Here is a 23,239-nt window from a genome sequence, read left to right on the forward strand (position 1 = left end):
AAAATACTCGAAGGTATTTGTGGTTGAATAGTCACGTGTGTAAATATTGTTCAGGTTTGGATTCGAATTTGCCCGACATATTGGAGAGCGATGTAGAAGGTGCCGTGGGTACTGATTGTTGCCTAGAGGAGTCGTGGGAGAAGCAGGGTATATTACATTGTCATTAATCAGCTTCAATCTGTTTGTGCACGGGGCCCGGGTTTGCCGACATCGGCGTCAGCTCATTGCGATCGATCCTATCTTATCTGAACAACGTCATTGTACTTATAAATGAAACCACTGCGGATATCACAAGGGTTTGCAATGGCCGTATGTGGCTAAATTACTTTTTGGTTAACGTTAATGAACTGTGCATGCTGAACATACTCAGCTGAGCATGTATCGCCGACTAAAGCCATATTTTCACGATCCCATGTCGCATTGTTTCGCTTTGTGTGTGCATTATTCAGTTGTTTGAACCTATACTTTTTATCTCTATTATTTGTCATTGTTTTCGCAGTTATAAATTTGTAGGTATTATTATCCTACTGAGGAAATACCATAAAAATGTTTGAGAATAGGTACAATAAAAGTGAAATCGCAACAGCACTCACCACGATTTCACCTGAAGACTCTTTCGAATCAATTATAATTTTTAAAACCTTTCATGTAACAAAAATTGCTTGAGGTTGACCCCTTGTTTCATCATTATCTGTTAACTTCCTGTTATCATATGTGGCAGATATCTATGCTGTCGTCTCGGTTTACAGACATTACGCAGAATCTGTCAAAATAACAGCTTAAAGCTTTTGGATAAACAGGCCCTAGCTAGCAGGCAATGTCAATTTATCTCTAATAGATCTATGCATGGTTGATTTCACTATATAAAAACCACGCTACTGATATATTCAATATTTAATTTTATTGTCTTCTTTGAGTGCGCCCTTTAGTGTTTCAGAATGAGTTGTTTAGTAAGGCGATGTGTTTCAGCAGGAGCGACCGCTGTTGGTCCGAGCAGCGCGCCAAACGCGGCGGCGGGGTGTGGTGGGCGCGCCCCCCCCGCCGCCCCGCGCGCCCCCCGCCCGCGGCGCCCGCGCCGCAGCTGCAGCCGCTCCAGGCGCTCGCCGTCACACACAATAAGAAACCTACCTCCTCTGGTAAGGCCAAGACCCTCTTTTGTCTGCGCTTACTAATCCGCCGACACCTGTGACTTATACTAACACGGAGGAAAATAGTTCAATGCTCTTTAGTCTTTACTAATAACTATTGCGTTGTTTCTATAGGTACTTTAAAGGCAGCTTGCACGGTCAAGGGTTAAATAATTAGGCGCTAACCCTGAGTTCATTGTTAGTGTTTACTGTTTACAAAACATATTAAATATGCTTTATATCCATGATCCTGATTTTCAAAGTCAAATATATTCACTCAATTTAGGTTAAAACAAGCACTTATGAATGACAAAAAAAACTACCATTTAAATTGAAATGCACTCGAATTAGGTTACTTGGACAGGTTCCCGTTTTGAATACATCTTAGCTTAGCATCAGTATTACTATAATTCACAGTCACATTAGAGGATAGCCAGGGCAATTAAGCTTGGATTATTTATTATTTTTTAGATGCAAAATGTGCTTTGACTCTTCTATTAAAAGTACTTTTGGTAAATAGATATCAACATCAACAATCTTTAACAAGTACCTGTAACTACACTGACTGACAAAAATAATGGGTAATTTTTCATATAACTTTGTATGGAATGTGACTTGTTATTTTTATCGTCAATACTCCTACATATATTGACAATAAATATATTGTCGTCTAAAACTAAAAATTGTGTTTATGAATAATGCAAGAGGTGCTGTATTGTTTATATTAAAAGCGCGGCAGACAGTTGGCGTAAACGCAATGCCGGCAGGTGACCTTCGCATTCGTTGTTCTTCCAAATCCGTTAATGCGTATTAATATTCGTATATTCTTCTAATCTTCATCATACTGAAATGAAATACAACTATACTTTGCCAATCTTTACTTCCCAGTTATTGGATTAACCTTGGCAGCATGTTTTCGTTTCTGCTTAGATAATCTCATAGGCATAAAAGTATGTGCCTACAGCTATTTTTGGTTTAAACCTAAGCAGTTTCTATTAAGAGCGTTAATACCTGCTGAGCTGGCAACGTTGCATTTTTGTTAGTTTTTCTCGATTATTTCATAAAAATTGAATGAAAATTAAAAATGTTGCTTAATAATACTTCAATAATTATTCGTGATAGACTTTTATATTCTTTAAAAAAGAATTCGTAAATAATTCGTAATCGAGAAAAACTAACAAAAATGCAACGTTGCCAGCTCAGCAGGTATAATCGCTCTTAAAGCAATACAAAGATATTATGTTTATAAATGTCTAAGGGGCTGTTTCACCATGCATTGATTAGTATAAATGACGGTTAAATGTGATGCCGTCTCCGTCTATTCGAACAAAATACAGACGGCATCACATTTAACCGTCAGTTAACACTAATCAATGGATGGTGAAACAGCCCCTAAATGGTTTTACATTTATTTATTACATTTAACGTGACTATACTTGGTTTGGATAGGTATTTAACTAAATGTAAAAAAAAAACTTCAGCTGCCAGATTTGGTACACTCAAGGATTTTAAACATTTTACTTATCTATCATTGTAATACAAACTAGACTAGTGTATTTCAATTCAGAAATGTAAATGTTTAGATAGTTTAATGGGGGAATTGCAATATTTAATACACCAATTGACGTTGTTTTGTTTACATTTAGATAAATACCTATCCAAACCAAGTGATTAGACTAACTGATATTTAATAGTTTATTATTTATAGTATATGACGTTGCTTACTTTGTAGCGACGCTAAGGACCATTGTTCTTAATAGATTGTGATCGCTAGACAAATTATTTCACCAGCATTTGTTTGGCTCTCGATCAACTGTTAGAAGGTGACCCTGTACACATGTATACTCCGAATTTATTGTCATTGTAGATGTAGATATTAGTATCGGACGATATTACGACATTAATCCTTATTCTTCAAAAATCAAAAATCAAAAATCTTTATTCAGGAAAACATGAAATAATATTTCTAAACAGGGCAAATATTCTTAAATGTTTGATTCCAGACAAATTGTTAGTACGCAACAAATAGGTATCCTTTCGATGTGTCATAGAAATCTTGTGTGAGTCACATGTTTGCCAAAAAGTTGATCAACTAAAATTTATTTTGTATTTCGTTTTTCGACGGCGGTCAAGGCGTTCTACTTTTTGTTAGCACACAGGACAAAATAAATTTGCTTATCTATATATAAAAGCTTGAAGCTTGAGGTCCCGGGTTCGATTCCCGTGTCGGGGCAGATATTTGTATGAAAAATACGAATGTTTGTTCTCGGGTCTTGGGTGTTTAATATGTATTTAAGTATGTATCTATATCTATATAATTATATTTATCCGTTGCTTAGTACCCATAACACAAGCTTTGCTAAGCTTACTTTGGGACTAGGTCAGTTGGTGTGAATTGTCCCGTGATATTTATTTATTTTATATATATAAAAGAAGAAACTGACTGACTGACTGACTGACTTATAGATCAACCCACAGCCCAAACCGCTGGGCCTACAAACTTGAAATTTGGTACAGGGGTTCTTTTTATGATGTAAGTGAGCACTAAGAAAGTATTTTTAGAAATTTATCCCCTAAGGGGGAGAAATAGGGGGGTGAAGTTTATATGGAATTTTCTCATTTCTGGATTTAGAAGTATGAAAATAGGTGTATAAGTTCTTGATTACAATTAAAAATTATCTGTGTAAGTGAAATGGATAAAATTCTCCCCTAAAAGGGTAAAATGGGCGGTAAAGTTTGTATGGAATTTTTCTAATTTCTGGCCTTAGAGGTATGAAAATAGGTATATAAGTTCTCGATTACAATGAAAAATTATATGTGTAGGTGAAATGGATAAAATTCCTCCCTAAAGGGGTAAAATGGGGGGTAAATATTGTATGGAAATTTTCTCATTTCGGGACTTAGAACTATGAAAATAGGTATACAAGTTCTCGATTAGAATTAAAAATTATCTGTGTAGGTGAAATGGATAAAATTACCCCTAAAGGGGTAAAATGGGGGGTAAAGATTGTATGGTAATTTTCTCGTTTCTGGACTTAGAAGTATGAAAATAGGTATACAAGTTCTCGATTAGAAGTAAAAATTATCTGTGTAGGTGAAATGGATAAAATTACCCCTAAAGGAGTAAAGTTTGTATGGAAATTTTCTCATTTATGGACTTAGCATTATGAAAATTGGTATACTTACAGGGTCCTGATTAAAAATAAAAATGATCTGCCTATAGATAGAAGAAGTAGCTTTCGACTTATTAGGGGGGTTTCTATGAGATTTCCTTATTTCTAGACTAAAATATGGCTGGTCACAATTTAAAATGATCCGTATGGTGTTGGCGACTTCAATAGGGGAGGGGGTTTTTCATACAAAATGTGCAAATTAAAATGATGTGTGAAATAAATTTGCAAGTAATTATGCAGTATATAGGTACCTAAATTAAAAATTACTAATATAAGCGTTATTTTTGTGTGATTATCCGTTCTTATTTATCTTTTACCTAATTTACAAAATATTATGTACAGTGCAATTTCGATTATATACTTCGGATTCTAGAGTAAGATTCGGTTCTCGCCGGAAGCACACGAGATAATTAATTTACTCTCGTGCTTTGCGTAAAACTTTTCATAAACTAGCTTCAAAACTGGTAAAAAAAGTTGTTTATGTACTTTAGTAAACTGTTACCTATCGTTTACGGCAGTACTTCGCACTTTCACACAGATACAAATGTCACAATTATAACGGGGGTTAAACCTCACCGTCTAGTGCATTAGCCATTTGCTCGCTTGTCTACTTAGCTATAGACATGAACCGTTGAAGAGCTCACAAAGATGTGTACAACAGTCGAATGCAAAAATATATATAACAGCCATAGCGTCAAAATATGTATACATCGACCTTATGTTTAGTGGCATAAAGGTGTATAGATATTTTTGACGTGTTCGTAACGTATATTACATTTATGCTTTTGACCGTACACTACTATTTTTTGCAAGTAAGGTCATCAGAGTCTCAGTAATTGTTTAAAGGGAGAGAACAGGAAGAGAGAAGAAACATACTGCTTAGGTTAGGTAGGCTTAGGTCACGCTCACGCTACTCTCCCATGGCTCCGCGATGATAGAGACATTTCGCTCAACAGTGCCACCTTTCACCACACTCATCACCTTTTCTGCTAAGCTAACTGCAAATAATCTATACTTACCTATAAAACAGTAACGTGACTGACTGACATACTACCTATAATGCGGTGACGAGAGTGCAATGTTATGTGTGAGTTATATGATTTATATTATTTTGCTTTAGATTATCAATTTATCATTGTACTTTATACAGGGTGTTTGGTAGGCAAATACTAGATGGCTATTGACAAATAAGTGTCAGTGCAATTTACAATATGAAAAAATACCCCAGAAAAGAACCACAGTCAAAAACTTGAACAAAGGCGTAATTTTTCATTGAAAAAAAAAAAAAACTAAAATTTCAAATATCTGGAAAATGGTGGCACTACTAAACCCAAAATTCTCTTTTCTCAAACATGTCATGAAATATTAACGTTGTGTTACAAATAATAGGCTGAGAAGTATCGCGCTGCAGGCGCTGCGGCTCGCCTGCCGGCGCGCGGTCATTCTAGCGGCCTGCAAAGAGATTTCATACAACTTTGCAGGCCGCTGGCCGGCAATGCGACCGTCTTTAGTTTCACCGCACGCTCTGCGACACGGCGCACGCTCAGCAGCACCAGCCCCGCAGCCGCCGCGCCAGCAGCCAGCGCGACACGCGCGCACACAACAGGGCGACCAGACTAGCGTCCCGCCAACTTGATTTCTTGTTTATTTTTATTTTATTTCATGTCATGTTTGAGAAAAGCACTATACAAGCCTCGGCCCGAACGTGGGGTTGCCGGCCTCTACAGTAATGTACTATTTTTAGAACGTTAAGCGCTGCAGGTCAGAGATTATTTAACTGGAACAAATAAATAAACCACTAGAGCTAGACTCGAAATATATGCCAGAAAGAAACATTATTTGAGGATCGTAGAAGTGCACTAAGATATTTTTTACAATTCCCTCGGGGTAGAAAAACGAGTCAAAATCCTTTTCGTTATCTTCTTCCTAGTCACTCTGTTACGATGTTATTTTATGTCGTCTAATCAACAAATAAAAAATACGGTGCAATGATTGTCTTTTCGGTGTGACTAATATTTATTTAATTAGCGAAGAATTATAAACGCCGCTATGTTATTTTTGGGGGGCAAAAACAAGACAACGAAAACAATTTTGACCTAGGGAACCAATTTTTATTATACTGCGGTAGCGAAGCCACGGCATAAATAAAGTCATTAATTCATGATGCTTACCAACATCTTATGGTACAATTAGTTTTAAAACGGTTTATTTTTATTGCAGCAGAGTCGGACGACGTAGCGTGGGCGGGCGAGGAGGACTTCGTGCTGGTGGAGGCGACAGAGAGCGGGTCGGCGGAGTGCTCGGCCGCCTCCTCGGGCTCCGAGGCCGCCTCGCGCCCGTGCTCGCTGCCGCTCAGCGACCCGCCGCCCGACGCCGCTCCGCCCGCTAAGGTGTGCTACTGGCTCTAACCAACGAAGTGCAACAATATCTATTAGTATCTTGCCGTCCCGCTGACGCTTCATCATCCCAGCCTATATACGTCCCACTGCAGGGCACAGGCCTCCCCTCAGAATGAGAGGGCTTGGGCCATAGTTCCCACGCGGGCCCAGTGCGGATTGGGAACTTCACACATACCATTGAATTGCTTCGCAGGTTTGTGCAGGTTTCCTCACGATGTTTTCCTTCACCGCAAAGCTCGTGGTAAATTTCAAATGTAACTCTGCACATGAATTACTCTGCACAGGCTTACAACACTATCTATTAGTATCTTGCCGTCCCGCTGACGCTTATATTATTTAATACTAGAGTGAACTCAATTCAATGTAAGCACAATGTTCTAATAGTACATTACTACAGAGTTCTACTATTAGAACATTATGCTTACATTGAATTGAGTCCAGTTTAATGTTTTCATAACTCAACTGCAGTTGCATTATATTAAAGACTAGCTTTTACCCGCGGCTTCGCACGCGTAAACTATTCGGTGTGGTAGCTGCAATTGAAATTTTCGGGATTTTACAAAATTCCCCTGGAAATTTCCAATATTTATATCGTGGTCTTCATTGAGGTTGTGTTGTGAATAACTGTACAAAATTCAAAACTCTAAACCCAGTGCTGAAGTTTCAAAATTTTTCCCTATCCAAATTCAAATTCAAATCATTTACTCAGTAAATAGGCCGCAATGGGCACTTTTACACCATCCCATCATTGCCAAGAAGAATGCGTCGCAAGAAACTTGGCAGAAAGTCATTTTTTCAAAATAAAATAATTACAAATAAAATACTTAAAAACTACAGTATACAATTAAAGGAAAAAATACGAAATAATAATAATACTAATACACGGATATATGGGGTCCCTTAGTTACAAAACTATACCGTGGGAATATCGGGATAAAAAGTAGCGTACTTATGTGTTATTCCAGACATACGGCTACCTACATCCAAATTTCATGCCTCTAAGCCTAGCGGTTGTTATTTCGACATTTTATTCCTAGGTATCCCGTGGTAATATCGGGTCAAAAAGTCGTCTATGTGTTTTTCTAGACATCCAGCTTCCTACATACCAAATTTCATGACTCTAAGCTCAGCGGTTAATATTTCAAGATTTTATCCCTATCCCGTGGGAATATCGGGGTAAAAAATAGATTATGTGTTATTCCAAAGGTCCAGCTACCTACATACCAAATTTCATGACTCTAAGCCCAGCGGTTAGTATTTCAAGATTTGATCCTTATCCCGTGGGAATATCGGGTCAAAAAGTCGCTTATGTGTTATTCCAGACGTCTAGCTACCTACATACCAAATTTCATGGCTCTAAGCCCAGTGGTTGTTATTTTGAGATTTTATCCCTAGGTATCCCGTGGGAATATCGGGTCAAAAAGTCGCTTATGTGTTATTCCAGACGTCTAGCTACCTACATACCAAATTTCATGACTCTAAGCCCAGCGGTTAGTATTTCAAGATTTTATCCTTATCCCGTGGGAATATCGGGGTAAAAAATAGCCTATGTGTTATTCCAGAAGTCCAACTACATACATACCAAAACTCATGGCTCTAAACCCAGTGGTTGTTATTTCGAGATTTTATCCCTAGGTATCCCGTGGGAATATCGAGTCTAAAAGTTCCTTACGTGTTATTCCAGACGTCCAGCTACCTACAAACCAAATTTCATGACTCTAAGCCCAGCGGTTGTTATTTCGAGATTTTATCCCTATCCCATGGGAATACCGGGATAAAAAGTATCCTATGTTTTAATCCAGGTTATAAACTAATTTTTCGCCAAATTTCATCCGAATCCGTCCAGCCGTTTCAGCGTGAAAGAGTAACAAACATACTCACTCACTCACTCACTCACTCACTCACAAACTTTCGCATTTATAATATTAGTAGGATAACGTAGACTGTTTGAAATATGGCAACTACAGAGTTCTGATGCTAGAAATGGAACTCTCACTCATAAAAACCGATCAAACACCGGACGGATTTTGTCGCGAACCCTTAAGATATATTTGTAAATGCGACCAGCAAACAACATTATCTTTATTCCTGTCACGGAAGAATAACTGATACTTACCACAAATGAGTACGCTGAAGTATCATATCGATCTAATTTTTAATTATGTTCTTCATTGTATGGTCTATTGTTACCTTCAAATAGCACGTAAAACACCTATCTATTGACACAAGTGTCTGTAAAACCGATAGCAACAGTATTTTTGAATATTATTTAGTTAAGTATCAATTTATTAAGCGTGTAATTAAAACATCTACACTAAACGAGACAGACTCAGTTTTCACGTTTGTCATTTGGTTCACCCAAACTAAACGTAAAAATAAACTAAGATTGGTTTTTGGAATCTTTTTGTATTTTTTTATTTCAATTCCAAAAACAGCTAATATGTGACATTGTGTGCATTAAGTTAATTTTATTTATTGCAGAATTCTACGGCACCGTCCAATTCGAGTATTCAACGATCTCAACCCATCACAATGATGCGTTCGAATCACTCACGAAATCCGACCAACCCCATCGGATCGCTCTCCCCGCCAACTGTAAGTTCTCTGATACTACACACGTTCGTTTTATTTTCAAGAAATTTTCCACGTTATGGACGGTTGCGCACGGCTAACTATCGGATGCAATGTACGCAAAGACAAGCGTAAATCGTGATTATTGCGCGGTCACAGAACCAGTGGCGTAGCTACCGGAGGGCTAGACGGGGCAGTGCCCCGGGGCCCCCAAGCTCAGGGGGCCCTTGGACTCTGACTTACAAACTATAAATGACAAATCTGGAGTACGTCGAATTCGGAACACGACGAATACGGAACAATAGTAGATTGATAACCAAGGGTGGAAAGTGACCCATTTCACCTGAGATATTTCTCGCGGCGCTCGAACGAAGTGAGAGCGCCAATAGTTTGAGGGGAAATGGGTAATTTCACCTGAGTTAGACACTCTACTTTTCATTACGACTGTGAGGAAAGTAAAATAGTACAAAAAAATAAGAATAACATTCAATTAAATTTCAGTATTCAGTACCTAAATTGAATTTACTTATATCCAACCTCCAAGTACCTTTTCGACCTGGCCACTTGTCACGGCCGAGTATAAAAAAAAATCGAGTTGGTCACGACCAAGGAGCTTATATACCTACAAAACTGGAGGTAGAACGCCGAACGAAGAAGTTTGACCTTTATTACTTATATTCCATCTCTTTCTTTCACATTTCACGAATGACATCCATCTCTTTCGTAACCTAACTAAAGAAAGAGATGGAATATGTTCGTGACGTAATAAAGATCAAATTTCTTGTTTTAAACTGATGTTCGGCGTTCAACCTCCAGTGTTGTATTTAAACTCCTTGGTCACGACGTGCATCTAGATGGACATGCCGAAACGTGAAAAAAAAGTGTTATTGACGTAACTCAATTCTCTTCGACTCCGTGGCTAATCGAAAAATTAAAAAAAAAAATACTTTCCACCCTAGAGATGAAAACGCAATTTTCCACCCGGCTATCTACCCATGAAAATTAAACTTTCCGAACAGGAGAGATGAAAACGATTTTACAATAGTTTAGTTGGGGCCCTAGTTTTTGCCCTAGGGCTTTTTGTTACCTAGCTACGCCACTGCACAGAACACAACTAATTACACTGATTTACAAAGATTTAGATGGAGCTGTGACGTCATGTGTGACATCTCCCAGCTAAAAATAAATTCGCACAGAGCACACTTAAAGAATCCGACAGTGTAGAACCTTTTAACACTGCATTTGTAGTGTGACTCACTGTAATTACTTACAGGAAAACTCGTGCAATGCTTCGGTTCATTTCCATGTTTTAATGCGTGTGTTTATGTTAAGATAACATAATCGTGGATACACAGTTTTCATTCTTCAGACCTTTGTCTCGTAAAAGCTGTTAGGTAATTTTCCCGGATAACGATAGGCTGCGATTTCCTCGTACATTGACATTCTGACCGAGTAATTGTAAACTTTGTATATGACGCAATAAATATAAAAATTGTGTAGCGTTTTCGCCATACTTAATAGTCGCATGGTTTGGTTTTCTGTTGTTACAAGTTCGTAGTAAAAAAGGCATTAACATCAAAGGGAGCTTGCTTTATCGCTCCCGTTGTTACTAACCGAGTCGAATAGATGCACTGCTGATAGGCGAGAAAACCGCCAGCTGTTTTGAATAAAATAAAGACGCCTTACGCTCTATTGCTTTTATAGGCATACAATTTAAAAGAAAGATGTAGAGAGATGACATGAGTTAGCAAAGGTGGATCCAGCTAAATTCTTTACTTACCTGCCCATATATATATATATATATATATACCTATATACGTTCCTCATATAACTAATGGATAAATATTATACACATTACATTGGGTAGGCTATGGAAAATTTAATAATTACATTGAATACTTTGATAGTTATGGAAATCTGAAACAACCAAAAGAATTTATTGAATATGTGGGACCAAAAATCCATTACACCATTACAATTATGATAATTAACAAGGAAATCTATACACTATATATGAACGCACAGCCCAAACCGCTGGGCCTAGAAACTAGAAATTTGGTACAGGGGTTTCTTTCATGATGTAAGAGAGCACTAAGAAAGGATTTTTCGAAATTCCCACGGAATAGGGAATAAATGGGATTTATATTTTCGCTTCGGCCCTAACTCCGTAATTATAAATATTAGAGACTTCAAATTTATCATGCAAGTAGATATAACATAAAAAAACTGTTTCAATTTTTTTCCGAAAATCCCACGAGATAAAACGAATAAAGAGGATTTTAATACCAACTGAATCAGAAACACACAAGCATAACTAATAAAACGGGACTTTTTCGCAAATAAAGCATTAAAACTTATTTATTCATAACCCCCTGGATCCGTCCTTGTGAGTTATGTTAGGTGTTGTGGTGTAGTGACGGTACGTGTACGGTGTACGGTGTACGGTGTGTGTGTGTGCGTCAGGTGCAGTTCGCGATGGGCACGCCGCTGTCGACGCGGCGGCGCAGCGCGTCCGGCAGCTCGCCGCCGCCCTCGCTGTGGCAGGTCTCGCCCACAAACAACAGCCCGCTGCGCAGATCCGGTAACATAATACATACTTGCTTTAACCCTTTCATTGGTACGGGCTAAATAGTTGCCAGTCGGTGTTTCGAACACGATTTCTAAGTTAAAGTTAGCAAATAAGATTCGTTATTCGGCTCTATCTATTGTTCCTATGCCCGTGAAAGGGTTAAACTTTGTTTTTTACAATACGGTAGGTATTTGAAAACTCCTGAATTTGCTATGTATATCCTATACATATTAACAAGAAAATATAGGTTCTCTGGTATATTGTTATTTTCTGTTCGATAACACGCATTGTCAAGCTTTGATTAGGATAAATAAAAAGTAGTCAAATATAGTGTTGAACTGCCACTGACCCCACATGATGGATGGTATAGATATGGTAAAAGGTGTAAATTTAGTAAGTTGTGTTCAGTAGCAGCATATTCTCTTTGGCCTTGAAGAGTTCTAGGTCGTATCTGTCCGGAAACACAGGTGATTACGAAAACCAACTGTGTGCGGGCCAATGGAACTGTTACTGATTCTATACTAATAAACAAATATTATTATGTTTATCGCTATCCCATGGCAACTATGCAATTTTGCGGAATAAAAACTATCCTACGTCTTTCCCTGGGTCTCAATCTATCTCCATGGCGAAGTTCATCTAAATTGGTTCAGCGGTTCCTCTCGCGCAAGCGCGACCGAGGACTTTTTTGGGTAATTTTGGATAAGCACCCTATGTTAAAAGGTGATCGAACGAAACAAAACTCGTTACAATCACGAGTAGTTTGTTACACGCTGACGGGCCTACGCAGCTGACGCGATTTGCATGGAGCGGGCGGACGCCTATTGAAAAATAATATATGAGCAGCGCTAACTGCACTCGTCGCGTGCGACGGATTTGACCTGTACTCGCAGGCGCGCGCCTGGTCCGTGCACCCGCACCAGCTAGAGTAGGTCCTTAGGCGCGCGGGGCGTGCGACGGGTTAAGCTTGAAGAAGTAACAAACAGACGAACGTTTCGCATTTATAATATGAGTGCGGATGTATTTGTGTCAGGGTCGTCCCCGCCGGTGCCGGTGCCGGTGCCGCTGGCGCTGAAGGGCAGCGGCGGCGGCGGCGGGTCCCCGCGGCGCGCGGCCACGCTGCCCGACGCGCTGCTGCGCGGCCTCAAGATGCACCACGACCCGCCCGTCTACATCCCCAACCTGCAGGAGGAGACCATCCTCGCCGTCAGTACATAACCTTACCTACTATAGCGTTTTTAGCGTTACCATTCGTTTTTTAACCCCCGACGCAAAAAGAGGGGTGTTATAAGTTTGACCCCTATGTGTGTCTGTGTCTGTCAGTGCCACCGTAGCTCTTAAACGGGTGGACCGATTTGAATGTGGTTTGTTTTATTTGAAATCAGGTTTTCTAGTGATGGTTCTTAGACATGTTTCATCAAAATCAGTTTAACCGTTTTTGAGATATTTGAAGTGACAGTCGGGGGGTTTTCCAACTTTTTGTTGGTTAGCTTAGGCTTAATTTTACTTGAAATTATAGATAGATAGATAGATAAAAACTTCATTTTTTCACAACACAAACAAGTGAAACAATATAAAAAACATAAATGGGCTAAGTTTCCTAAAAAAAATTACTCCGTCGCTCAATCACATCAATTAAACAAAAAATAATGAAGAATATAGCCAGTTAAAGTGCCGCGCGACGGCACGGGCCCGCAGTCTCGAACTTTAACGCGTTTCGTCTTTGTAGTTTTTGATTTGATTGACAAAAAAATGGAAGTCCAATATTTTATGATACAGGTAATCTGACAGATTGATGAAATAAATATACATTTTTTCACGTTTTTGGAAGGCATAAGTAAAATATTGGAATAAAATTAAATTTTATAATATATTTTGAGAAAAAGTTTATTCTATTTCAGAATTATTCACCATTTTTGAGAAAAGCTTTATATTAGTCTCGGCTGGAATAGCAATTGCTGGCTTCGTATTAGTTAAACGGACTCGCAAGCTCGTCCGTTTAATACTCATACTCAGCCAGCAATTGCCTACTCCCAGGCCACGACAATAATCTACTATTACTAGTGCCAAAATTGAAAATTTTAAGATATACAAAGGCAGCATGAACATTGCAGGAGGAGCACAGCAAGGTTTTCTCGCAGCTGAACTTCGTGATGATGCTCGGCGAGCTGCTGGCGGACCTGGCCGTGTCGTGCGGCGCGCCGCTCGCCGCGCTCATGGACACCTCTGACGGTCGGCATCACACCGACACCATGCATTATAACAGATACACACATCATGACACGAACACACGCCATCACTAAAGGGGTCGATCAGCTTTTTTTTGTCACTCGTTACTTTAGTTACGGTCTCCTGAGTCACTCCTTAAACCGTAAGTTTTTTATAGAATTAAAATCTACCAAACATGCATTTTTGTGGTAGATTTAGGCCGCTTCGATAATTGGTCATCTAATAAGCATGTTAGTATACGAGCAGGTTTCTTCTATTAAACTGTAAGTACTACTTTTGTCCCCTCGCTGACGGGACAGAATAACATCAAGAAATAGTTGATGCATCCAAAGAACAGTATGTATCTGAAGGAAAGGCAAACAATTCGTCACACGTACGTAATTTAGATCACTAATATGGCTTTAATATCTGAAATACGTAATGTGCCTAGAAGGTACTTAAGTTATTTTTCTCAAAAATGTTCGTAAAAGTTGACATTATTCTTTACATATCCGGTGAAGTGCATAGTTTGTGGTCAGAAAAAAAATAAAAAGTTAAAAAGATTGCAGGCGCGCTTAGCTCGACAGTAATAAATTAGCGCGCCTGCAATCAGTCACAATTTTTTTTATAGTTAAAATGGCCATGGGAATGTTGGCACAAGTCGTATACAGCTAAGTCTAATGGCCGGTATCAGATATTTTGTTGGAACTCCGGACTTTTTTTATTGGGTCTGAAACAGCTTGTGGTATTTTCGGTGGAAAAATACACCTGCCGTTTATTTTTAATGAAAAAAAGGCGGAAAAGCATAAGAAAAATATTGGAATAAAATTAAATGTTATAATATATTTATTTTGAGAAAAAGTTTATTCTATTTCAGAATTATTCACCATTTTTGAGAAAAGCTTTATATTAGTCTCGGCTGAAATAGCAATAGCTGGCTTCGTATTAGTTAAACGGATGAGCTTGCCAGTACTCAGCCAGCAATTGCTTATTTCCAGGCCACGACAATAATCTACTATTATTTAGTACCATCGCGTACCGAGATTATTGAGCCACTCGCCACTCGCTGTTCATAATTTAGCCGAGCTATACATACTCGCAGTAAATATTCTCATGAATAGACCAAAATAGTATTGGCTTGTATATCAAATCTAAGTTAATTATAGCGTGAAACAGTACATACTTTTCACAGTATGTGTTTGTATCAAGTTGTACAAATTATAATTATACATGAGGGTTAGGGTGAACGCGGTCCTTCCCCGCACCGCACTGCACCGTGTAATTTTCCAGTCTAAGTGGCAGTTAATTCACTGCTTATTATTACGCTATCGTATAATTAAGAGAGCTGGCATGAATGGATTGAATGATTGAATGAAAGTATATGTGTTGTGTATGTGTTTGAATACACTTCACACAAATATGAAAATCTCATGCATCTGTAATTTTCGTACAAAAATGTCAAAGTAACATTACTTTCGTTCAATCCATTCGTGCGTGCCAGTTCTTGTGAATCGACCTGTATTATTTATTAATGAATGTTTAATGCGATTGCAGAGAGGAGTACTGATAGCGTGCGGCTGGGGCTGCTGGTGCAAGCGATGCAGGCGCTGGCGGCCGGGCTGCGGCTCGCCGCCGCGCACTACCGCTCGCGCACGCTGCAGCCCACGCCGCAAGTGCGCAATGGTACGCGGCGTGCACACAGACACAGACACCATCATACACATATATGCTGTCCACTCCGACGCAGTGGCCGATTATTCGAGCGTTTCAACCGTCTTATTTTTCTGGACACTTAAAAATGGCCGAATATTCTGATAGTTTTCAAGCTATCTGGCAGAAGTACAAGAACTCCTAACACATAGTCGAAAACGACATCAAAATCTGCAGCCATTAAAAATGTGACCAGAAAAATGAGGCGGTTGAAACACTCGAATAATCGTCTAGTGGCAGCCTAACAGTGGAGTGGACGGGGCAGTAATTTAATTATGATAATATGATGCTTATCCCTTATCTCAGTGCAAACTACTGACACATACAAGATACACTACTATTGTAGTTTTCACCTACGATGAGTTCTGACACTTGAAAATTTTCCGAATTACGCATACTACGTTCGCAAAATATTTTATAAAAATAATTTCTAGTTTGAAGCAAAATAATCAAAAAAAACTGTACATTTTAAATATATATAGCAATATCAGTGTCCATTAAATAGTCTCCATCGAATACGATAGAAAAATATTTATTTTTCTAAATGACGCAATGTGTGCAACGGAACAGAGTAGTGACGTGACACAACATTATCGGCAAATTCGGCAAATGCCGCGGTGTATTATTCAATAAAAATGACCATTTAGATATTTTAAATGTTTAAACATAACTTGCAAGATTTCTGCCGCTGAGAGTCTGCCTTGTATACGAGTTGAGTTTCCATTGCATTTTCTTTGCATTGTATTTTGTTATTGTTCAGTTCTGTTATTATTGTTGTTGACTTTTGTTACTGTTTCTCGTTAGGTTTGTTGTTATTTTTTGACGAAATGCCGAAACGGTCTAAAAAGACTGTTTTGAACTCATAGAGTCGGGAGTTTGTAATTCGTTTGAGGGATTATATTGAGCGAGAACGAGAAAACGGTGTCCCGGTGGGCGGAAAACTGGAAAATATATATTTTTTTAATATATAATGCAACTTCTCCAAAAATAGGCACTAATAATAACTCGTAGAAAAATCGATAGTTCACTCGATAAATGGTACATCTCTAAAACTTTCAAACTCGAAACGTCACAGAACTCATCATAGGTGAAAAATATTATAATATATACCAGTGACCATCGTTTTGCGATTCAAATGCTGAATACGTAGTTGTAACTATGGATAGATGTGACAGATAACTCGGTTTAATAGATGAATAAAATTATGTGTGTAACAGAGTGAACCTGGAAATGAACCAGATGTTTGTGATGTAATAATCTCCTTTTTTTCGCAGTTGTATCCATGATGAACGGAAAGTACAAATGGATTGTCAACGAGTCGCGGCGGCTGCACGAGGCGGGTGTCGTTCCAGCAGTCTGTGATAAAATACTCTACGAGCATGCGATCGAGCTGGTAAGTAACCGAACATACAAATAGATTAAAAAAGGGGAAAATTAAGTGAGGGGGGGGGGCGATACAAACTTATTACCTAATATTGAAAGCAGAGGTGTGTATGAGGCGTGGGGAGAAATCGGAGCTATCAGTAGGGCAGAGTCACAGGACAAATGTAATAAGAGGAATATAAATTTCATTTTCAGTTGTATTTCCTTTGAGTATCGATGTCGATTTTTTCGGCTGTCTTACGACAGCGCACGCGTTTTAAGTGTTTATTATATATGTCCTGTGCTGTGCCCGGTTTTAAAACAGAATGGACTAATTTTTTCTCCGTTTCATTCAATTGGGTCGCCCCATAACTCATACATAAGTATCATTTATATCGGTAAATTAACCATTGTGTTGTGTTCCAGTGCCAAATGGCAGCGATCGAGGAGCTATTCGGAGACATAAAGGAGTGCGAGCGGCGCTACATGTCCGCGCAGGTGCTGCTGCACTCACTCGTGCAGCGCCACCCGCTGCACCCCCACCACCGCACCACGCTCTCCAAGTGTACGTAACGTACGCACACATGCACACAATACATGTACACAGACGGATAGGCTTTTGTCAATTAACCATGTTCTGGACGATATTAAGGGCCTATGCTTGCTGACGTGATTTGCACGGAGCGGGTGGGCGTCAGCTAGCGCCCTTATGCACTACTGAGCCTATACCAGGGGTTGGCAATCTGCGGCTCTTTGGATGTGAAGCTGCCGCTCTATAGTTCCAAACTTTATTTAATTGTTGGCAAAAAAAAATGTGGCTCTTTAAAAACTTCGAATTTTTGTGAATTGTAAATTTTGACTATTCCGACTTAAAAGATTGCCGACCCCTGGCTTATACACAATATACCACTGATAAAAAATGTTTCGATGTATTTTTTATTCAAAGTTTGAAATGATTACTATTTTTAATGAATGTATATTTTTTGCAGACCGGGACGCTGTGCAGAGGCGGCTCAATTGCCTCAAGGGCCCGCGCAAAATCATGGACGTCAAACTCGAGGCCGGGATCTCATAATGCAATACGCGGCCAGCAATATAGTAGTAAGAGTAAACGACGCAAAATGAGAAGTGATTTTATTTTGTTGTCAAAACAGACTCACAGTGAGAAAAATTATAATAAAAAAAGTATAAAAGGAATAAGTGAATAATATCAATTAACGGTCGATGTATACAGTCGTTTTAGTAATGAAGATTACCGGAGATTGCAATAGTGAATTATATTTTTTTATGTGCAGTAAGTACATGTTGACAGAGGGCGTTGTTCTGAGCTAGTATTGTAGTCGGCTAAAACAACTCATTGGAAAAATTCTAGTAACCGCTTTGAAATGATAGAAGTAGATTAGATGAGTGTTGGATCCCTTTGTCATAAATGGTTGTATCTTTTCATAGTTTGTAATGTTAGTACAAGTTTTATCAGAGTAAACCTTCTGCTTCTTCTCTGACATCTGAGGAGCCACGCATCTTTTCTTAGAAAACTATGTATTATTTTTTTGTTATCACCATTTTAGAGTAAATACAAATAAAAATAAAATAAAAAACAAATTAGAAAACGTAGCATTATTTCAGAATTGACGTCTCTTGTATGACATTTTTATTAATACAGACTTGTAGTATATCGTATAAAAATGATTTTGTAAAGTAATATCTCGATATAGATACGATGCTATAGAGATCTCATTATCGACCAATAACAATATGGCATTTTTAGGTTAAGGTAGAAATTATGTTTTCAAGGTTTCTCGAAAATATATAAATGAATTTCTGTGTATTCTCAAAACCATTATTTTACTTTTAATTTGCCAAAATTGTGATTATCTTATGTTTCCTCAAAAATAATATTACTTGCTTTATGATAATAAGAATAAAGACTGTTGTATTATAAATATTTTGTTTTGTTTTAATAAATACTTATTTTTATCAGCATGATTTTGGCATATTATTTTCCTAAATATGAGCCCGCAAGCTTGTCGCCATATATGGCCAGGTTGCTACATTTAAGGTGGACAAGTCCCCTTTGTGTTTGGAAACATCATTATATTTTCCACACTTTTAAATATTATACTAGAAAAAATCTTTTAGATTTGGTTGAGGCACTCAATTACACAACACAATAGTTGTTGGGCAGCTTTTATTAAACTTATCACTAATTAAGTCAATACACAAACTATTTTAGACCAGCCAAAGACAAGTCCAACAAATGCAATGTTACATAAGAAAAATTAGGTCTCCTAATATTGTACAAATATACCATTACCCTGTTTAATGAATTTGTACGGCTTTACTCTGTTTCTGCCACGCACAGGTTGAAACATAACCTTATCTGGAGGAAATTCAGATGTCCCAGTAGTCTCCAAAAGTATATCAAGACAAGTTAGAAGTTTGGTCATCTGTGTAGTAAGACTGGGTTGCTTATCCTCTAAACTCCAATCAGTGTTGATTACCCGTTCAATGTCTCTAATATCATCATCAATTCCAGCATGATGAGTACCATTCCAAAATAATGTTAAGGAAAAGATAGGTGCTGATTTAGGGTAGTCGCTTTTGAGGACTACTAGTGCTACCAATTTAGCAGATTGTCTTGTAATAATAGCTCTGTAAAGCATGTCATTGCTGTTCACCAAACCCTCAGAAATTAAAAAGGTGGTTGAAGGCGCCTGGCTGTACTCTGGCCAACCTACAGACTGCCACTGGGTCAAAGATCCAGACAAACGCACAGGGCTTCCTTTTACTGGTACTATTTTTCCAGATTCTAACTCCTGTAACTCTTTCATCAATGCCACTCTTGATTTCAGTCTATTCTTCAAAGTCAATATGAAATGTTCAACTGTGGAAACACTTAGGCTGGGACATGGCTGGATTACTTTATTTGTTTTCTTCTCATCAACAACCAAAGCCATGAAATCAAGCCCACACATCCTCTGAGCCCAGATATATGGCTTACCAACTTCTGGGATAAAGTGGGGAAAGTCATCAGATATTCCCGCAGCTTGTAGTAAATATGAAGTAGCAGGATGTGGTGAATCATTACCAGCATCTCCGGGATACAATTCATTCAATATACAATGACCATTCAGTACATCAGCAGCAGAAACTCCAGTCACAGGTTTGGGTAATGAGACTGTAAACTTGACAACTACAACCTTTAAGTGCAAAAGGTAAGAAAATACCAAATTTAGAGCAGTACCATCCTGGGCTTTAACCGAAACTTGCACATTCAATGGATGTTTCCGTAGAACCTCTTTCTTTTTGGCAGCAGTCTTTTCTTCTTTGGACACTTTGGCTGTTCTGTGATGACGTTTCTTCTTCTGTTGATCATCATCATTATTGTCATGATCTGAATCTGAATCATTTGACAGGACCAAACCATTATCCACATTGTTTACTTGTTCCAATCTCCTAGCTTCATCCTCATCACCAGAGATCCCTGTAAAGGCAAAATGTTATTAATTACATTATAAAAACACTGAGTAAATTATATGAAATATTTTATTTAATTGAGCACTCACCAACAGTGACTGTTTTAACTCCCAGTGCATCAGAATATGCACTAGCATTAGCATAAAGCAGAAATAAGGGTGGAGGCAGCAGGGAAGCTGCCCTGGACTCATCTCTCTTCTCGTCCAAACGTAAAGCTAAACACTCTTGAAGAGGCTTAGTGGCCTTGAGGACATCATTAAGGTGAGGTCCCAGGGCATCTAGCCGGGACCTTGCAGCAGCTATTGCAGCCCCAACACGCTCCTTTGAGGAGACCAACTCGCTGCAGGCACCTGCCAGGTCACGCCGTTGGCGTAGCTCCCACTCTAATCTAGCAAGTTGCAACTGATGCTCATCCTTCTTGGTGATTTCCTAAAAAATTACATTAATTTCACAATTGGGCCATTATAAATCATGATTGTTATAGTAAGATTAGTTTTTAAACTATTTATCATGTTATAAAATCATACTCACAGGACGTGAAACATCCGCAGGAGCATCCTTGTAGAAATCATCAATTGGTACAAGTTCAATCTCTTCATCCTTAGACTTGAACTGCAGGCACTTAGTGACTTCTTTGTTCAGATGATCAGCTTCATAGAGCAAGTTTTGAAGCTGCAGGTGTGTAGAGTCAACACGCTGCTTTTCCTTATGTAGAGCGTCCCGGCCAGCTCTAGTACGTACTTTTTCTAACCTGTTTAATTTCTTCAAAGCCACCAACATCAATGATGCTTCTACTCTTTTCGAGTTGATTTTCTCTTTTGCCTGAAAGAAAGTGAAACTTAAATAATGGTTTTACTTACTAAAAAAAGGTACAAAAGACTAGGATACAGACCTCATCAGAGTTTTTGTCTTTCAGTTCAGATATATCGGCAAAGTGTTGTCTGATGTCTTGACAAATTTTCTTGAACAGATTAGCATCTTTGTCAGCGGGCCTTGAAAGAGCTTCAGCTTCCTCGAAATCTACGACTCGCTGCAACGAACCATTGAATAAATAATCAAATTACATTATATATAATAACATTATTGTTATTTGCCGTAAAATTCTAACCTTATACACATCGACGGGGGGTTGTTTGGTAGTATCACTCGTCGCAGCGGTGTTTAATTTTCTGCGTTTCTTGACTGAAACCTCGTCTTTACCCATTTTTACCAAATAATGAATTTGTAAGTGTTCGTAAATTAAAATTAAATAGTTTTTTTTTCTACTAAAATTGCCAAACCATCACCATCATATAACCATAATCAACTTCTGTCAATGTCGCAGCGCGGCTACTACGAAACTCTAAACTCGAAGTTCGTGTCGTGCGGCCCCACTGACACTGACACTGTTTAATACGAGAGCGAGAGGGACAGCACGACACGAACTTCGAGGTTTGTAGTAGCCCTGCAGAATTGGCAGAATCACAGAACAGGCTATACTATACAACAGCAGGGCTACTACGAAACTCGAAACTCGAAGTTTGTGTCGTGCGGTCCCTCTGACACTTATACTATTTAATACGAGAGCGAAAGGGACGGTACGATACGAACTTCGAGTTACGAGTTTCGTAGTAGCCCTGCAGGCAAACTACAGATGTTGCCACCTTGCCCAAAGAAAAAGTAGCTAAACTTATGGTAAAAAGTGGCTAGTGTCGAAAAAAATACTCTGTGAGATGTAGCCAAAAGCGGCTAAACAAAAAAAGGCAACATGAACAATATTTATTATAATAGCATAAATACATTTTCATCATAAAGTAATTTTTAAAGTTGTACAATTATGAGTTTACATACATAAAAAAGAACTAACCTAAGATAGCTTAACTAACTGTAACAATGAAAATTATAAAAAGAATACCCCGTCTAAAAGATCTGCCTGTGGCAGGGTTCCCATGACGCTGGCCGCATTACCCCTCTGGATCGCAAGTGAGATCCGCTGGGATAAGTACGCGCCAGCTCTTGGGTCCCAACAAAGATATTATATTTAAGTTTTTATGTTTCTTTCCCTTACATTATTATTTACGGAAAAATGTATTCAAAATCAATGTCATCTTGTGATCTTGAAGGTTCTTCATTATTTTCGGGTTTCTTAGTTTTTCCTACTTATTTCTTGAAGGATATTTTCAGGAATTACATAGGTAGCGCACGGAAGTACTTTTTACATTACAAATTAAATTGATTGAAACAGTGGTAACTTACTTGTTCTAAGTAGCTAGTAAAAAATTTGGCCACAATTTTTTTTGTAGCTATGTATTTTGTAAATGTGTCTAGATCTAGCTAAAATTGGCTAAAGTGGCAACACTGTACAGACTAACAAACAAATATACAAAAATAAAGCTTGCCATCCACAAAAAAAAACACATTCCATTTCATTTCATTTTCATTTCAAAAAGTGCAATAAGCGGAAATGGAGATTACAGTCCGCGGCACTTAAGTGTAGCGCTGACCGTTAAGTTCATGCAAGTTCTGTCTTTGTAACTGTTTTTATTCCTAAAAATCTAATTCACTAACAGTTTCGATTGATGCTTCACGGTACACATATCATGTAGGAGTGCACTACTAATCCACAATACCCACACTACACGTCTGATTATTCTACAGGTTGAC

General features: G+C 38.4%; 2 protein-coding genes across 2 annotated transcripts in view; one reads left to right on the forward strand and one right to left on the reverse strand.

Annotated features, from left to right (window-relative positions):
- Atg1 (serine/threonine-protein kinase unc-51-like protein Atg1) overlaps positions 1 to 19,106 on the forward strand; it is a 45,085-nt gene extending 25,979 nt beyond the window's left edge. Inside the window, exons 7-15 of the mRNA XM_074100549.1 lie at positions 6,524 to 6,690; positions 9,181 to 9,294; positions 11,734 to 11,851; positions 12,873 to 13,045; positions 13,954 to 14,071; positions 15,602 to 15,730; positions 17,032 to 17,150; positions 17,546 to 17,684; positions 18,109 to 19,106. Coding sequence (XP_073956650.1) covers positions 6,524 to 6,690; positions 9,181 to 9,294; positions 11,734 to 11,851; positions 12,873 to 13,045; positions 13,954 to 14,071; positions 15,602 to 15,730; positions 17,032 to 17,150; positions 17,546 to 17,684; positions 18,109 to 18,194 — 1,163 coding nt within the window. The 3' untranslated portion in view covers positions 18,195 to 19,106. The remainder of the gene's footprint in view (positions 1 to 6,523; positions 6,691 to 9,180; positions 9,295 to 11,733; positions 11,852 to 12,872; positions 13,046 to 13,953; positions 14,072 to 15,601; positions 15,731 to 17,031; positions 17,151 to 17,545; positions 17,685 to 18,108) is intronic.
- Positions 19,107 to 19,290: 184 nt separating this feature from the next.
- LOC141437282 (THO complex subunit 5 homolog) lies at positions 19,291 to 21,972 on the reverse strand. Its single transcript, XM_074100546.1, has 5 exons — positions 21,705 to 21,972; positions 21,489 to 21,626; positions 21,128 to 21,418; positions 20,686 to 21,025; positions 19,291 to 20,603 (listed from the first exon to the last, which is right to left on the reverse strand). The coding sequence occupies exons 1-5, from the start codon at positions 21,798 to 21,800 to the stop codon at positions 19,408 to 19,410; spliced, it is 2,061 nt and encodes a 686-aa protein (XP_073956647.1). The 5' UTR covers positions 21,801 to 21,972; the 3' UTR covers positions 19,291 to 19,407.
- Between the last annotated feature and the right edge of the window lie 1,267 nt (positions 21,973 to 23,239).

This window comes from Choristoneura fumiferana, chromosome 17 (assembly GCF_025370935.1).
Source record: "Choristoneura fumiferana chromosome 17, NRCan_CFum_1, whole genome shotgun sequence".
In the NCBI taxonomy this organism is placed as follows: Eukaryota; Metazoa; Arthropoda; class Insecta; order Lepidoptera; family Tortricidae; genus Choristoneura; species Choristoneura fumiferana.

Coding starts and splice junctions, on each gene's coding strand:
- LOC141437282 (XM_074100546.1), bottom strand. CDS start 21,800: ATGGGTAAAGACGAGGTTTCAGTCAAGAAACGCAGAAAATTAAACACC. Junction 21,627..21,704: donor CCCCCGTCGATGTGTATAAG/GTTAGAATTTTA, acceptor GGTTCGTTGCAG/CGAGTCGTAGATTTCGAGGA. Junction 21,026..21,127: donor CTGCGGATGTTTCACGTCCT/GTGAGTATGATT, acceptor GTAATTTTTTAG/GAAATCACCAAGAAGGATGA.